The sequence below is a fragment of the Bison bison genome, unplaced genomic scaffold (assembly GCF_000754665.1).
Source record: "Bison bison bison isolate TAMUID 2011002044 unplaced genomic scaffold, Bison_UMD1.0 scf7180017864205, whole genome shotgun sequence".
In the NCBI taxonomy this organism is placed as follows: Eukaryota; Metazoa; Chordata; class Mammalia; order Artiodactyla; family Bovidae; genus Bison; species Bison bison.
The window spans coordinates 1673098-1691094 of NW_011494777.1; the positions used below are offsets into that span (position 1 = coordinate 1673098).

At 46.7% G+C, this 17997-nt stretch overlaps 1 protein-coding gene across 3 annotated transcripts in view; it reads right to left on the minus strand.

Annotated features, from left to right (window-relative positions):
* The window catches only part of KCNJ1 (potassium inwardly-rectifying channel, subfamily J, member 1), a 32965-nt gene that overhangs the window by 5891 nt on the left and 9077 nt on the right, over positions 1-17997 (minus strand). For 2 of the 3 annotated variants that reach the window (XM_010844683.1, XM_010844684.1), the window contains one exon: positions 14011-14171. Coding sequence is in view for 1 of the 3 variants with exons in the window: in XM_010844682.1 (XP_010842984.1) it covers positions 742-759 (18 nt within the window). In the remaining 2 variants the exon portion in view is untranslated. Of the gene's footprint in view, positions 1-741; positions 1605-14010; positions 14172-17997 lie in introns of those variants that run through there. The other variant, XM_010844682.1, reaches the window with a different exon arrangement.

Genomic DNA, 17997 nt, shown 5'->3' on the forward strand with positions numbered 1-17997 from the left:
GGATGTTGGCAATTTGATCTCTGGCTCCTCTGCCTTTTCTAAATCCAGCTTGAACATCTGGAATTTCACAGCTCATGCACTTAGTTTGTTAAGTACTCCTGTTCTAAAGTAATATTCATAAATTGGAGAATGGTAGATTATTTTTCATTCCTCTATGTGCTGAGGCAGTAAAACCATCCAAACAGAGTGGAAATATATATCTGGTACAAAGTATAAAGTGAAGTCACTCAGTTGTGTCCGACTCTTTGTGACTCCATGGATGGTAGCCTACCAGGCTCCGGGTCCATGGGATTTTCCAGGCAAGAATACTGGAGTGGGCTGCCATTTCCTTCTCCAAGGGATCTTCCCAATCCAGGGATTGAACCCCGGGTGTCCTGCATTGCAGACAGACGCTTTACCATCTGAGATCTCACCTAAAACAATAACTTCTCTTAAAGTAAACATTCATCAGTCAAATCCACAGCCTCTTTGTCATGCATTATAATTCCAGTGGTAGCTCCTAACATACCAACCTCTGAGTTTTTCTGCCTAACCATTCTTGTCCTTCCGGTCCACCTAAATTCATTTTCATTTTGATGAGAGTATTTCTGTAGAGTGAGTGAATCCCCCTTGATTACTCTCTCAGATAAGCTGGGGTTTCCATGCTTGCCCTCCTAAAAAAATATTATCTGCCTGGCCATGCAAAGAGCCAGACAAAAAGCAACCATCTTAAAAAGCTTTCCCCACATGGCCTGCACTTACCAACATCATCTTAAACATATTCCGTCCTGAAGCGTCCACTGCTGAGAAAAGCAAGGAAGAAGTTTTGGGAGTTGGTCTCCGTAAGCAGGCTGATTTCTTCTAAACCCAGCTTAATTTAATGTATGCTTTGGCCAGTGAACAGATGATAATTTGTTTTAGCCTTAAAACGTTAATTTGATAGTGGAGTTGTGCGATTTAAACTAAGGCAATTGGTTGTTCTCAGGCCAAGCCCCAAGCTGGGTATGTGTTTTTTTCCCAGACGTCACATGGCTTGAATACCGTCATGCTAAGACATGACGAGTTGCCAGCTAAGGTCCTTGAGCAGCAGGCATGGATTCTGTTCCAGCATTTCCTTCTTCTCCTTTGCCACCCTCTGTAGCCCTCTCGCTCTTTCTCCTAGCTTGTGCCTGATGCCTTTCACCAGAAACAATCAGTTATTGTCAATCTCCCAGCCTATCTCAGAAACACTGGGATACTGAGATTTCCAAGCGTTCACAAACATACAGGCGGATAATATAGACAAAGATAAGTACAGATTTGTAAGACAAAAATAAGATCACACCAGGAAGCAACAAGATACCCCGTTAATCTCTCTACACAACATTCACTGTTATGTAAGAAACTGAGATTTAAAAGCAGCCTTTATTGTTGGATTGATCTTGTAAAATCTGGCATTTACTGAAAGTAGTTTGTATATGCACTGAGTTAGTCAATGCTGTTGATTTATGTATTCAAACAGTAAGAGGAATTATACCTAGAGAATGTGAGAATACAGGATAAATTCTTCCTCTGACCAACCCTATCTTTCTCATGGCAGACTCATTATACACAGCCCACATCCTCCTTTGAGTAGACAATGGCATTTAATCCCACCCTAGACAGAACCAATATGTGTTTTTTTTAACTATTGAATTATTAGAGATTGGCCCCAGATTATGCAACATGCACAGTTTCTAGGTTACTTTCTAATAAATCAGTAAATCTTAATAGCAAGCATAGGGCTGTCCATTAGCTAATGTTTACCAAGGTCTTCTTAATGGCCTGGCAAAGCAAGTGGATTATATTATTGTCATTTTTTTTTTTTTCTTCAGGGCTCCAGCATTCTTTTTTGGTCAACAGTGCATTTTTAAAACACAGACTTTGTATGAACTTTCCAAACATTGAGTGTATGCTTATTGTGTAGGATTTCAAAAACAAATAGAAATCTGTTCTTGTTCTCAAGGAGCTCACAATCTAAGGGGGAAGTGAGCTCAGTAAATGAGCAATTACAGGGTCATGTGGTTTCTATAATACCAAAGGGCTCATCTCTGCTTGAAGCTCTCACCTAGATGGGCATCCACGCCCTGTGAAAATACCTCAACCAACAGAAAACTCACTTTTGTGTCCATTAATTGATTTATCTGACCAAAGTTCCTCTAGTCAAAGCTATGGTTTTTCTAGTAGCACAGATGTGAGTTGGACCATAAAGAAGGCTGAGCGCTGAAGAACTGATGCTTTTGAACTGTGGTGCTGGAGAAGACTCTTGAGAGTCCCTTGGTCTGCAAGGAGACCAAACCAGTCAATCCTAAAAGAATCAACCCTGAATATTAATTGGGAGGAGTGATGCTGAAACTGAAGCTCCAATACTTTGGCCATCTGATGGGAAGAGCTATCTCACTGGAAAAGACCCTGATGCTGGGAAAGATTGAAGGCAGGAGGAGAAGGGGGTGACAGAGGATGAGTTGGTCGGATGGTATCACCGACTCGATGGACATGAGTTTGAGCAAACTCCGGGAGACAGTGAAGGCCGTGGAAGCCTGGCATAATGCAGTCCATGGGGTCGCAAACAGTCAGATGCGACTGAGCAACTGAACAACAATGAAGCAGCAGGGATGTGTGAATTCTAACTTGTGTGCCAGACAATCCTTTACCAAATAGATACAGTCCCTGTCATCTGGAAGAAGCTTCTAGTCGAGGTGGGAGATACAAATGAGCTGATAAACCATCAAAAACAGTATGATACCTGCCAGGGTAGCAGATGTTCTGGGAGCATCTTATTTGAAAGGCAGAGAAGTGCCATGGAGACCCAAAGCCTGGACATGGCTTTACAGTCACACATAGTAGGAACTCTATATTTGTTGAATGGAAGTCAGTTAGACAATGCATGCAAAGGTGATGAATGTGCCATCACTCACATGGTTCCCCTTCCAACCATAATTTGGAAGAGACATTTCTGTGCGCTGTAACTGCAGTTGTGTTTGTGACCAGGGCAGGGGCACAGAGGAACTGAAAGAATTGCTGGGTACATAGGTGACAGAGAGCTGGGGGAGACACCTGGCTGGCCGACAGCAAGGGCCAGTGCACTCAGCGCCCGTGTGCCTTGCGAGATATTCTCGTCTATACCTCCTCTCGTCTAGAGGAGAAACTGATACCAAGAACTCTGATCTAGTTCTGCCTCAAGGACCACTCATGATATTTCTAAGTAAGTGTCATCCTTTTCTGGGGAACAACCGTGCAAAGTTTTGAAGATAAACACATTTTCCTCCTGCATCTCCTTTTCTCCATAGAAATACAGGCTTCATTTGCATACAACAACCCTGGTCACCAAACCCCTCTGCCTTCTAAGTGAGGTGTCTGCATTCTGGGCTCCTGGATGACAAAGAGCCAGGACCCAGGCTGTTCTTTTGCAGGCAACCCCCTAAGGAGAAGCCATTGGGAGCTGGGGGTTTCCCCATGGTTGATATAATGCTGCTTCTGTCTCACCCCAGAAGGCTCAGCAGCCACTGTACCCGAGAGAAGATGGCAAAATAGACATCGCTTCTGTGATAGTAGAATTACAATTCTATTGTATTCAATAGAATTCTTTAGAATTACAAAGGCTGTCACTACTCTCTGTGGATGAAAAGAGAGCTGTTGCCTGCCTTTTGGTCCAACCACTCTCAGCTCACACACAGTCTGGGTTCCCTCAGGACATTCCTGAGACTCAAGATTATCAGAGGTAGAAAATAGAAGCTGTGGCGCCTGAGAACAGAAGTCCAGTAACTTTCTCTAGACCCTTTGCAGTGTTGCTGGAGAAGAAATTCAAGCTTCCATGAAAATTGACAGCTTGAATTCAGCCGGGCTTCCTGGTGGCTCAGACAGTAAAGAATCCGCCTGCAATGTGGGAGACCTGGGTTCGATTCCTGAGTTGAGAAGATCTCCTGAAGAAGGGAACTGTTACCCACTCCAGTATTCTTGCTAGGAAAATTCCATGGACAGAGGAGCCTGGCGGGCTACAGTCCATGGGGTCACAAGGAGTAGGACACGACTGAGCAACTTTCATTCTCACTGGATTCAGCCTGCCGGCCAACCACATGAACCAACATTTCCTGAGGACCTGTGGGTAGCAGGGCACGGAAAGGGATTATGGCCAAGGTCTCTGCCTTCTTAATAAAATCAAGCAAACTCTCCACTGATTGAACTCACTACTTGCCAGGTGCTACCCTAGGAAGCAAAAGAGGCAACAGTTCCCACTGTGGAGTTGCTCAGGGATACAGAGTAACTTAGTCATTATCCAATCATTGCAGGGCAGCACCTTTGCTGCCCTGAAGGGGTTGAGGACACAAGAGAGCAGATAAAAGAGGCTAAAGGTCAAGTTTATACTCTTCAGCACAAAATGCATCTGACTGGTACCGCAGAGAACTTCCTGTTTTCTATGAAAACGGCCTCAAGCTGTTGGAGGATGGCCACCCAGCTAAATTTGCAAACCTTCAGTGCCTAAGGAGAGTCCAGTCAGCCAGCTCCCAGGATGCTGACATCTAGAACTATTGTTGACAGAGGGCATCGTTGCCTTCCTGTTCAGTATTCCCAGAGAAGTCACCTCAGATATCGTTAGCTCTACCAGGTTGCTCACTTGGGCTCAGCCTGAGTTCTTCTTACACAGAACCTACCAAGGCCATTGGAAACGATTTTTCCGGCCTCATAGGCATGTGAAAGGTCATGCGCCTCAGGACACTTCCAGGCCTGATTTGAGGCTGCACTTCACCTTTCCCGTGTGAGGAATACACACCCTCTTCTCTGTGAAGCCACGTGTCTGTTTGCTCAAACTCATGTCCATTGGGTTGGTGATGCCATCCAACCACCTCATCCTTTGTGTTCAGAGTGGGAATGCGGCACAGACTATCCGGGGCGCCTGGTTCTTTCCACAGAAGAAAGGTTGGGAACAAAAGCCAGGGAATCACAGGGTCTGGGAGTGTTGGTACTCTCTTAAGGCCCATCGCCTTCCATGGGCATCTCTGGGGCCTACCGGTCCAGCATCATTCCCTGAATAACTGCAGGGATCTGCCACGCATGGGGATCAAGGGCGGGTGGGAGCCCTGGTGCAGGATGTTCATGGCACAGGGAAGAAGCAAAGGCAGCAGGAAAGAGGAGGAAATCCATCTCGGGGAAGTGCAAACACGGACTTGAACCCCAGTTCTGTCACTTGATGGCCAGGCAACCTCAGCAAGCCACTTGGGCTAACTGAGTCTCAACTTCCTCGCCTGTGAAACGGCTGTAAAATATTCTCAAAGGTTGTCATATGTTTTAAATGCAATCCCATATGTAAAGTTCCTAGAACATAGCAATTATGTAATAAATAGTAGCAACCATTATTACTGGTTCAGAAATTTAAACATGCACAGCAGCTTAATCAGGCGTCACCAAGCCAGGCTACTTAGGGTCTGCTCTGTAGAATCAAATGGGCAGTGTTGGGGGAGATGACAACCAGGTGGGGGACAAGGTTCCTGGGAGAGAGGGTGACAAAGGTTCTGACCACATGTCAATGTCTGTGAAGCATCCTGACTTCAGAACCTGTCCTGCCCAGTGGAACAGAAGACCTATAGAAAACCTAGCATTTCTGTAAAGGATTTGTCCATCATCAGGGCAGAAGACTTATCTTGAAGAGGTGAGGACACAATTGTTGTCATTGTTGCTGTTCAGTTGTTTAAGTTGTATCTCTTGGTGGCCCCATGGACTGTAGCCCGCCAGGCTCCTCTGCCCATGGGATTTCCCAGTCTGCAATACTGGAGTGGGTTGCCATTTCCTCCTCCAGGGGATCTTCCGGACCAAGGGATTGAACTCTAGTCTTCGGCATTGACAGGTTGATTTTTTTTTTTTTTTTTTACCACTGTGCCATCTGGGAAGCCTTGGGAACAAGAGAGGGAGAGAATTTTCCTTGGCAGAGTTGAAGAGAGGCATGCAACCAGGGGTGATGCTCTGCTTCTCTTACCAAAGACATTGACTAGGATTCGATCGTATCACTGACAATCTACAGATGCAGTCAAAGAGGAGAAAGCAGCCCCTGACAGATGGGAGCCAGCCTGGCACTACATCTTGGCCTGGTTGTTGCTGAGGGCTGTCCTGGGGCTCACAGCTGGGTCTTGTGTTCTCCTGTTGAACACAGCTTCACAAGACATCAACATCAGAATCATGTCTGAATACACAGAAACATGAACACGGTCCAAACCACAAAAACGACCAAATGTCCCCCCAATCCTGGCACTATGAGTGATCACTGCTTCTTTGCCAATAACAGCATTAGCCCTGCTGCTGCTGCTGCTAAGTCGCTTCAGTCATGTCCGAATCTCTGCGACCCCATAGACAGCAGCCCACCAGGCTCCCCTGTCCTTGGGATTCTCCAGGCAAGAACACTGGAGTGGGTTGCCATTTCCTTCTCCAATGCATGAAAGTGAAAAGTGAAAGTGAAGTCGCTCAGTTGTGTCCCACTCTAGCAACCCCATGGACTGCAGCCCACCAGGCTCCTCCGTCCATGGGATTTTCCAGGCAAAAGTACTGGAGTGGGGTGCCATTGCCTTCTCCTAGCGTTAGCCCTACACCAACTCTTCTCTCCTTCTTGGTAATGAGACTTATTAACATAATCACGGAATTACCCCTACTTCTTAACATCAAATCCTGAGCAGAGTATTGCTCTGTTTACTCTCCCAAATCACCTAGATTAAGCCCAAATTCTGTTTATGTGCTTTCTAAAACTCTTTTACGCAGAGCTCCTCACCATTCCTCGAGGTGCGTGTTCTCACTAGCTGCAACAAGCCAACCTTTTCAACTACTGCAGTGTGCCTGGTGATCTTTGGCTGGAAGACATTGATGCCCCCAAAGGCAGAACAGCACAAGAAGAGAAGGTCACAAAGCCACTTTTACAACAATTAGTGATTCCATTCTACTGCTTCCAGAAGTCACACTCACATATGTACACAGTGCATGCTTTTGTATCAGGATGTGAAAATGAAGGACCAAATTTAAATATGAAAAGTCATTAAGGGACTTCCCTAGTGGGACAGTAATTAAGACTGCACTTCCACAGCAAGGAGCACAGGTTCAATCTCCGGTCAGGGAACTAAGATCTCCTATGCCTCATGGCTCAGCAAAAAAAAAAAAGTTATTAAAAGGAGTTAAAATGTTCAAGTTCAGGCTTTGAATTCTATCTAGCTAACTAGTTTATAAGGGCTGCTGGTCATCCTAAGATTATTCCGCTCTTCCCACAAAGACCTGCATCACTTCCTGGCACCTGGATGGGGACCCAGCAGGAGGCGTCAGGAGATGCGACATTTCCCAGCCATCCTGGGAGTCTGTTAGGCCCACCCCGAGCCAGGTGTCTCTCCCATCTTCGGTGGGAACTTGCCTTTGCTGTGGAGTCAGAAACCTGCACTTTGGGAGCTGACACTAATTTTATGCGCAATTTCAATTTTGTTTTCTTGCTGTCCTTCAAAAAATTTTTTTTTCAAGTGTTTTGGAAACACTAGTATGTCTCAGCTCTGCAAAAAAAGACCTAAAGGGGCTTGCTTCATCTCTGCCTGGCTCAGAGTTTTGAAGGGAAAGCACACACCCCTGGGGGCTGTGGGTGGGCAGAGCAAGAGAGCCCTAGAGGATGAGAGGAACTCATGGAACTCACAGTCACAGAGTTGGGTCTTCTTGCCTTTTATGCTAAAGATTTTCTAAGTAGTCTATCTTAGTCTATCTTCTCAACTTCAGGGAGTTCTGCACTTTACCCAGAGAAGGCATTGCTTTGCTGGGTATGCGTGGATTGAGTCAGAGTTGAGAGGATAAACTGAGGGGGAAGTGAGGATGCACAGCTCAACATGAATGAAGAGAAGCCCAGTATTGAGAACAGCCTCTGCAAAGTGCGCGATGGCCATTAAGAACTGGGTGGAGGAACTCCTATCGGCATCCCGTGCGAACAGCGCCCTCTAGAGCACAGTTAAAACGGTGCCCTGAAGCAAGACCTCTGGGGCCAGGAAGCCCACAGTGCAGCCTGAATAGTCCATTGGCTTGTTTACTGAGAAGCCTGTATGGACGTGAAGCCACTTGACTCTAAAGAAGTGCAGAAGGTGATTTTAAAGCTTCGTGTGTGACTGGAATTTGCAGTGACCCAAGAGTCGCTGGTTTTGGGATTCCAGTTGGAATCCACCAAGTTGCCTTTGCTGGGTTCCAGACTGGGGGTGAAAGCACAGTAGGGAAGATACCTAGTAACACATAAGGAGATCCAACCAGTCCATCCTAAAGGAGATCAGTCCTGGGTGTCCATTGGAAGGACTGATGCTGAAGCTGAAACTCCAATACAATGGCCACCTGATGCGAAGAACTGACTCATTTGAAAAGACCCTGATGCTGGGAAAGATTGAGGGCAGGAGGAGAAGGGGATGACAGAGGATGAGATGGCTGGATGGCATCACCGACTCAATGGACATGGGCTTGGGTGAACTCCGGGAGTTGGTGATGGACAGGGAGGCCTGGCATGCTGCTCTTCATGGGGTCGCAAAGAGTCGGACACGACTGAGCGACTGAACTGAACTGAACGCACAAGAAGCATGGTCATTGTCTAGAGGGAGGAGGGGTCCCTAGAGAATCCCAGGTGAAATTCCCTTCAGTCTGTCCCAGAACCATAGGGGACAAATGGGGTGAAAATGTCAGTTCTCAGACCTCCTTCATGCACTCGGGCCACACCTCCTGAGAGTCACTGTCCCAAATGTTGGATTCTAGTCTGGTGAACCTATAGCTGAACATTAACACAAGGATCCAAAGATTTCAGAATCCAGAGGATCCAGAGATTTCTGGTCTCATAGCCTTTTATTCTAATTACTATTCAAAAGAAACTCATTACAATGAAAATATCATTATACAAGTCTAGGTATATAATCCCATGAGTGTGTGCCTGCTCAGTCACGTCCAACTCTTTGGGACCCTATGGTCTGTAGCCCACCAGGCTCCTCTGTCCCCAGGATTCTACAGGCAAGAATACTAGAGTGAGTTGTCATTTCCTTCTCCAGGGGATCTTCCTGACCCTGGGATCAAACCGGAGTCTCCCGCATTGCAGATGAATTCTTTACCACTGAGCCGCCTGGGAAACCAATATAATCTTTTGCTGAAACCAAAATCAATAGATGGTGTTCTCAAAAGATAGTATGTGAGGGACTTCCCTGGTGGGCCAGTGGTTAAGACTCTGCACTTCCACTGCGGGGGGAAGCACAGATTCAATCCCAGGTCAGGGAAGTAAGATCCCGCATGTCCCAAAATGTTTTGAGCAGTCAAAAACAAAGACAGTATGTGAACAGAAATTGCTTCATATAGTAAGTCATGTAACATATGATATATGCACTAGGATACTATAGATATGTGTTTGTTTTTTTCTTTGAATTTAAAAAAATTTTTTACTGGACTATAGTTGATTTACAATGTTGTGCTAGTTTCGGTTTTACAGCAAAATGAATCAGCTGTAAGTATACATACATCCACGCTTTTCTTTAGATTCTTTTCCCATGTAGCCCATTACAGAGAATATTAGACATTTAAAGGACTCCTTTACTGAATTATTATACATTATATTTATATGATTATATATGTATTTTGTTTTTATAATATATTTTATTATACATGTATGTGTGTTAGTTGCTCAGTTGTGTCTGACTCTGAGATCCCATGGACTGTAGCCCACCAGGCTCCTCTGTCCATAATTATATATATCATTATATATGTTATATAAATCATATGTATTAATATATAATATACTAGTCGGACACTGAGCGACTTCATTTTCACTTTTCACTTTCATGCATTGGAGAAGGAAATGGCAACCCACTCCAGTGTTTTTGCCTGGAGAATCTCAGGGATGGAGGAGCCTGGTGGGCTGCCGTCTATGGGGTCGCACAGAGTTGGACATGACTGAAGCGACTTAGCAGCAGCGTATGTTATATTATATAATAGTTTATAAAGAAAAGAATCATTTTTGCAAATGAAAATATCATCCTCTCACTTATGTGATTTGTACAAGTCCGTGTGTTGTGGGGATGTGTAGTTTGTTTTGTCTGAAAACTAGACACATCTGTGATAAAATGATTTTTAAGTCACCTCTCTCAAGTACCCAACTCAAATGGCACTGGCATTTAATAAAAGAATTTTAATGTTTACCAAGAGTTCTATTTATTATGTATCCAGAGACCCTGTTATTAGTCTGATCCTTCTAGTTCTCTATGGTTTGGGTTGGTATCACATCAATTCAGTCTTTCCAGCCCAGAAAGGAATGGATTCTATGTGGACTAGGGGCCTTGAATATGCTTTACTGAGTGTCTGCATCAAGAAAGTACACTTTGTTTTTGCAAAAACACATAGAACCCCAAACCTCAATGCCTCATAAAATAGTGGAGTAATTCAACTGATGCCTTGAGCTTGGCCCTGCGGGACTAGTAGTCATGAAGCGGTACCACAGGTGAAGGGTTTCCTGTGGGTCCAGCCTCACACCAAGAAACACGCAAAGAGAAGGCACAGAACTGAGTTTGGAGGGGGCATCTGGATGCCTTCCAGCCCCATATTCTAGCTTATGTTTCCTGTCACAGCCCTGGGGAGGGGCCTTTCAGGCAGGATGTAAGAGGTGGGTGTGTGGGGTTTGAATCTGGAGTTGGTCAGTCATTCTGTGGCCCTAACACTGGGTACCACCCAGCGTCTCGGTGTGTCAATTTCCTCATCTGAAAAAGGGGCCCATCCATGTCTATTACAGATGAACAGAAAGAGCTCAGACGGCCCTTGAACTTGGAAAGTGATCCAGCCACTAATACCTTCAAGAAGGCGATCTCCAGTTCTGATTTCTCTCTCAAGTTACAGCCAGATGTTGAATGAAAGATCCAACACATCCTTATCTGTGATGCCTTGAATCCTGGGCTTCTCTGCCCCAGCATCCACGCTGCAGTAGCACTGCGCTTCCCATAAGGTGCTGAGGAGGGCAAAGCTCTACCATAGGAAGCCGTGGGTCCGCCCGGGGGAGCCTTGAGGGTCAATGATTACCAGCACTGGCTTGGCTTCCGCCAAGCACAGGAGTTGCATTAATGGGGCGGCACGCCTGCATGCCAGCCTCCCACGTCCAAGAACTTTCTGGGAAAGCCCTGGAGGCAGAGGGAAGCAGAGCCAGCAGCCGGGTGCTCTCTGCCCTAGAACCGCCCTTGGGCCCCTGCTGAATTCCTCTCTTTGGGGCTCTTCTTGTCATGGGCAGGGCCCATCCCAGGAGACCCTCCCAGAGTGGGGATGAGGCTGCAGAGACCTCCCATCTGCCTCCTCACAGACTGCCAGGCGACTCTGGCAGCTGTCTTGAGCTGCTCTTGACTAGAGTCTGCCTCCGAAACAAGAAGGTGAATGAGAGAATGAGGAGAGCATCTCCCAGACTCAGAGCCCAACCAGACCTGCCCCTCAGAAGGTCAGGAGCCCACGCAGCCCTGCTGACGCATGTCCCCCCAGGCCTCTCTTGTTTTTTCACTCACTGGTGTGTATAATGTCCTGCAAAAGGTGAAGTGAAATTCCACCTTACTTCCTCTTATTTGCCCTTCTAGCATAATCAAACCCAATCACAAGAAGCTTTTCCATCTCAGAAATGGTACTTAACCACTCTGAGCTGCAACTTTTCCTAATAAATCAGTGATTATAACACCTATTTGTTGCCCAGGGGATTCACTGGAAAATACACACATCCATACAAAAACCGCCCCGTGAATGTTGGTAGGGCATTATTCGTCTCAGCCAGAAAGTTAAACTCAAATGTCCATCTACTGGTGAATCAATAAATAAATGAGGTTTGTCCATACAATGAAATATTGAAAAGTGAAAGTGAAAGTCACTCAGTCATATCTCTGTGACCCTATGAACTGTAGCCTGCCAGGTTCTGCTGTCCATGGAATTTTCCTGGCCAGAATACTGGAAGGGGTAGCCGTTCCCTTCTCCAGGGGATCTTCCCAACCCAGGGATCAAACCCAGGTCTCCCACATTACAGATAGGATTTTTACCATATGAGCCATCAGGGAAGCCCCCAATGAAATATTATTCAACCATAAAAAGAGAATGAATTACTGACACATATTACAATGCAGAAAAACCTTGAAAGCATAGTACTAAGTGAAAGAAGTCAGATATAGTATTATTCCCTTTGTACAAATGTCCAGAATAGACAAATCTAGACACAGAGGTAGTTAGATTGGTAGCTCTCAGTAGGGTTGGTGAAGGGAAGTGGCGAGTGACTGCTAATGGGTACCCTGTTCCTTTTTGAGGTGATGAAAAAGTTCTAATATTGTTGGTGGTGATGGTTGCCCAACTTTGTGAATATACCAGAAACCCTTTAGAGGGATGGATTGCATGGTATGGGAATTATTGTATTGTATTGTATTGTATTATATGGCTCAGCTTTCCAAGGTGGTAAAGAACCTGCCTGCCAATACAGGAGATGTAAGAGACATCTTACATCTTACATGTGTTTGATCCCTTGGTCAGGAAGATCTCCTGGAGGAGGGCATGGCTACCCACTCCAGTATTCTTGCCTGGAGAATCCCATGGACAGAGGAGCCTGGTGGGCTACAGTCCATAGGGTTGCAAAGAATCAGACACAACTGAAGCGACTGAGCACGCATGCATTCGTATCGTATTGTATTGTATCGTAACATATCCTATCACATCCTATTGTATTATTTCAATAGAATTTGTACAGGAAAAATCCACGTCAAGGACCTCTTGCTCAGCGGGGACTCAGGAAACTGTCCGCCATCCACGTCCCGTCTCTCCATTTCTTAATCCCATTCCTCCCTCCTCCAGCACCAGACAAAAGCACCCCCTGGGCCTTTATGGGGTCCTCGGCTGAATTTGGCCCCTTCCTCCTACAGCAAGTGGCCATGGTGATTCTGGAGATACCACACCCAAAATATTTCCTTGGTCACAAGAGCCTGGAGGTACAGAAAGATGCTTCTGCTGATCCTCCCCCTCAACACAGGCTCTGGTGGCAAAAAGAGGGACCGCGCCTCTCCCAGCACGTGTGGGACAAATCCTCGGCCCCTGCCACCCCGGCCAGTGGTGACCACTGGAGCAGCCTAGGTACAGTGAGATACCGCCCCACCGTCCACCCTGACCTGGGCTCCCCGCACCATGCCCCTGACCTGGCAGTTCAGTCTGAAGCCCGTCAGCTCTGTCCACTCTGCCGCACAGCTCAGGGCTGGAAGTCCAGCCAAGGACTTGGCTAGGGACCCGGGTCTGCTGTCCTCAAAGCATGGAAGGCGCACGGACTCATGCTGTCTGATGGGATGCACGGGGCCTTGAACTTGTCAGGCTGCAAGTGTGGGCCACCCCCGCCCCCACTCCCTGACCCTCTCTCTCACACTCACAGGAACTCAGCTCCATTCCCTCCCGCCCTCTCCTTCATTTGGGACATTTTTAATCTTCATTGTTTCCTGGAACTTTTTTCCTTGCCCATAGTCCTTGCTCTGTTCCTGGAGTCAGTAACCTGACCTATAAAATTCTTACTTAGATTGACCTCTCTGGAGACGCGGTGACCTCACAGATTAGCCAGAAGCCCATGGGACCATATAAACCCCTCCTGGCCCCACATTCCCATAGTAGTCCTTCCCTCCGCCCCGCACACACATGAAGGAGGGTGGAGAAGGGGGGCTGAAGCATGGGTGGGGTTCTTGGCTGCTTTCTTGGTGACAGCTATGGAGAGAGCTGTGTGGAATCCAAATTCAGGGGGCCTCTCAAGGAAGAGACAGAAAACTGCCTACTGTGGAGACCTGGCGGTTGGCCCCTTTCTCAGGCCCCAGGTGGGATTTCTCTATATGCTTCCTGAACACGGGCCATTTCTCTCTCTACAGATCGTAATTACCTCTTTGATGACGTACCATCAGGACCAAGCCTGGACCATGATAAAGAAATGATGTTTTGAGGACAAAGAAACTAAAGCACAGCCCCTGTCCTGTGATGAATGCTAATTCCTAACCAAAAAGGGGGCCAGTCTACCTGGAGAGCACAGGCAGGTGTCCCCGACTCTCTGAGCTTGAAACACCGGATCTGGAGTCAGACTTGAGTTCTAGCTCTGCGATGCCCGGATGCCCGGATGCCCGTCTGAGCCGACTGCCTGTATTTTTACAGGGCGAATTTCCCAAGGTAATCGATTAAACCTGGAAAAAATCAGAACAGAAAGTCACTAAGAGAAGTTTAGGAGTCATACAGACCCTGGGGCTTACTGTGAGCTATGTTTGCTTCTTCCTTCCTTCCTTTCTCTCTTTCTTTTCTTTCTTTCTTTTTTTTTTCTGTCTTGCTCCTCTGTCTAGCCCTGAATTGCAGAGCCAAAGCCTCTGTTTTCTGGTTTACTTTTCCTGTCCATGACACTGCCAAGAGCTATACCCTTTTTCATCGATGGGTTTTCACAACATCATTTTAGTTCTGGTCTGGTCCCCCTCACTGGGGTTCCCCTGCACTGCCCCCTGGATCAGCCAGAAGGACTGCCACTAGGAATTGCCCAGAGATGGACCAGGGGCTTAGCGCTGACCAGAATGCCAGCTCCCCGGCACCTGGCGGGCTGTGGGTCTGTGGGGTCGTGGGGCCCAAGCCGTGAATGCTGAGACTGAGAGCATCACTGCAGAAGGCCAGCGGGTGGGGTTGGCAAAGCAAAAATGGGGATGAACAGGTGTCCCTGTGGTAGTGAAGGTCAGGCTACAAGGTGATGTGGACTTGATTTAAAGCCTACTCCTTCCACTTGTGAACAGGATAAACGGCTTTGCTTCACTGAACCAGAGTGTTCTCCATGAAAGTGAAGTTAAGAACGCCTGTTTCTCAGGCTGAGACGAGACCCAGGGTAAGAGCACCCCATGGCGGATACAGAACGTGGAAACCTCAATGAGGTCAGCTTCCTTCCGTGCCTGGCAGAGATGAGGAGCCTCCTTGAAGAGACGGCCAGAGATTGACTTGGCATTTGGGGAAAAATTGGAACTCCCAGGTCTGAATTTGAGCAGGCGGCCGGCTCTCCTGCCAGACCCAAGGACGGACTCGGAAGGGCCCCTTGAACTGCAGAGGAAATGCAGGGGCGGGAGGGTGTGCTGCCTGGGGGAGATGCCAGCCGTGGGAAGTGTTCTTCTGCCTCTGCTAGCCCTGTCTTCCCTGGCTCTTCAAGAAGTCTCTCCCCTCAGAATCTCTGGGAGGAGGAGGCAGTGGGCTCTGGGTTGCTTTAAGGGGGCCTGTAAGGAGCATTTTTGTACACAAGAAGCCCAAAGGGAGAAGACTTTGTTTATTTGGCTGCTTGGGAAAAATAACAAAGCTAGGGGGAAAGGACTGAAGATCAAAAAGAAAAACACTACCCATAAAACGATCAGATTAGATTAGACCACGAAGATCTAATTATGCCAGGCCAATTGAATTTCCTCTGAGGTTAGCGTGACCAGCTTTCCAGAAGCAGAGGCAGCTGGGGTGCAGGGCTGTGACTGACGCCTGGCATGTCCTTCTTCCGAACACTCTTAGCGGGGGGTCAGTCCTGTGACCCCCGGGTGGGCATGTGAGTGCATCTCCACTGGGCATCTTGGGCTAAATTCCACTTCCCAAAGAATGTCTCTAGAATCCCCTTTTCTTTCTTAGCACCAGCACAGCTTATTATATATTTATCTTGTTGAATGTGTGCCTTCCTCAGCTCTGTCAATGGCACAACTATCAAGGAAAACTTCATTCAACCTTGATTCTTCTCTGTCTCTCATCCCCACAGTCAATCCATTGGCAAGTCTTCTCTGCTCTTCCTACAAAATACATTCAGAACCTCTCTGCTCTCTGGGCTCCATCTTCTCCAATCCCACCATACTCCAAACCACCATCACTCTTGCTTTGGCTATAGAAATTGCCTGCTGTCTCTCTCTCTCCTCACTCTGACAACTTTCCCCAGGTAGAGGAGAAAAAGATCAGAGAAGCCAAGTTATCACCCCAAGTTCACAGAGCTGTCCTGGGCTCAGTCATTTCAGTCGTATCTGACTTTTTGCCACCCCATGGACCATAGACTGTCGGGTTCATCTGTCGATGGGGTTCTCCTGGCAAGAATACTGGAGTGGGTTGCCGTGCCCTCCTCCAGGGGATCCTCCCAACCCAGGGATCAAACTCATGTCTTCTGACTCTTCTGCATTGCAGGTGGATTCTTTAACAATGAGCCACAGAGGAAACCAGAGTTCACAGACCTAGAAAGTGTGCATTCAGCTCACTGTAGCTTTCTCTGTTGTGATATGTGTCCACTGACTTAATAATTAGAAGAAACTTATTAAAATGCATCTCTTTCACTGTGACTTTCTGTGGCACAGATGGAAAGCTGGCAGTGTATTCCCTAAAAGGTCTCCATTCCAGCCAGGCAGCACTCCTCTCTAATGTGGTTGGAGGCGCACTGAAGGGTTTGACTTTGCTTTACAGAATGGGGGTGGGAAGGTTGAAACCAACCCAGAGGGAAAAGAATACATGCTTGTTGCATGTCTGCACATGTAAGAGCCTGTGGTGGCGGCTTGGCAGAAACCAGTCCATTCGATCTTCACAGTGACCCCATGAAATAGGTATAATGGTCCCTATTTTATGGGGTGGGGACACTGACGTGTGGAGAGGTTAAACAGCTCAGGTGGGCAGAGCTGAGATGGGAACCCAAGCCTTCCTGGATCCTCCTACCGGAAGTTCCATGAAGATTGAGTGAGTTCTGATCTAAGGTCAGGAAGGAGAGGCAGGAGAGCTTGGGGAGAGACAGACCCTCCGTTTCCCTCTCTCTTTCCTTCCTCGATTGCTCTTCCTTTGCTTATTCCTTCCTTGTTTTCCTTCGGTCAGTAAATAATCTACTGAGAGTCTATCACATGCCCGGCTCCAGGCTGGGAGTGGGGATAAAGCATCAACAAGGTTGGTGTTCAGGGAGGTGGAGAGTGCAGGACAGATAACAAAAAGAACTAAATAAACAGGGTCATTATAGATGGAGATAAGGGCTGAGAAAGCTGCTGCAACAAGGGGTGACCTTGACATTAGCAGCGAGTAGAAGGCCACTGAAAGCCCAAGATGGTGGGGGTAGCAATGCCAAGAGGAGAGGGTGCAGGTCCTCCCCAGGCTGGGGGGTGCTGACCTCACCTGCTGGTTCCAGCCCAGGGTTTTGCTCGGAGACACTTCAGGCAGAACCAGGAGACCTCGCCTACCTCCACTCCAGGATGGGCACAAACCCAGCTTCAGTCTTCCCATTTGTCAAATGACAATCATAGCACACCTACCTTCCGGGCCATTATAGCAATGAAATGATGTAGTGTTTGGGAGAGTCCACGTGGATGAGTGATGAGCTGTATAAGAGTTAGAATCGTAGTTAAGAGAGGGTTCAGTTAGACACAAGAAGAGCTCTGATGGAAAGGGTGATATGATGTGCATCAGGTGTCCAATGAAGAATCTTCTCCATATGGACCATTGAAAATAAAAGCAATCAAATTAGCAGATGTAAGCTATTGTATATAGACTGGAAAAACAACAAAGCCCTACTGTATAGCATACTATATATAGTATATATACTATATGTTTTATATATATATATATAGTATAATATACTATGGTATATTATATTCAAAATCCCATGACAAACTATAATGGAAAAGAATATTTAAAAAGAAATGTATGTATATATATTTCTTTTTAAATGTTCTTATGTATGTTGTTATTGTTTAGTTGCTAAGTCGTGTCTGACTCTTTGGGACCCCATGGACTGTAGCCTGCCAGGCTCCTCTGTCAGGAAGATTGCCTGAAGAAGGAAATGGCAACTCACTCCAGTAATATTGCCTGGGAAATCCCATGGACAAAGGAGCTTGGCGGGATACAGTCTATGAGGTGCCAAATAGTCAGACACAGCTGAGTAACTGAGCACACACACACACATATATATATGTGTGTAACTGTATCACTTTGCAGAAATTGACAGACTTTGCAGAAATTAACAAAACATTATAAATCAACTATATATTTCAA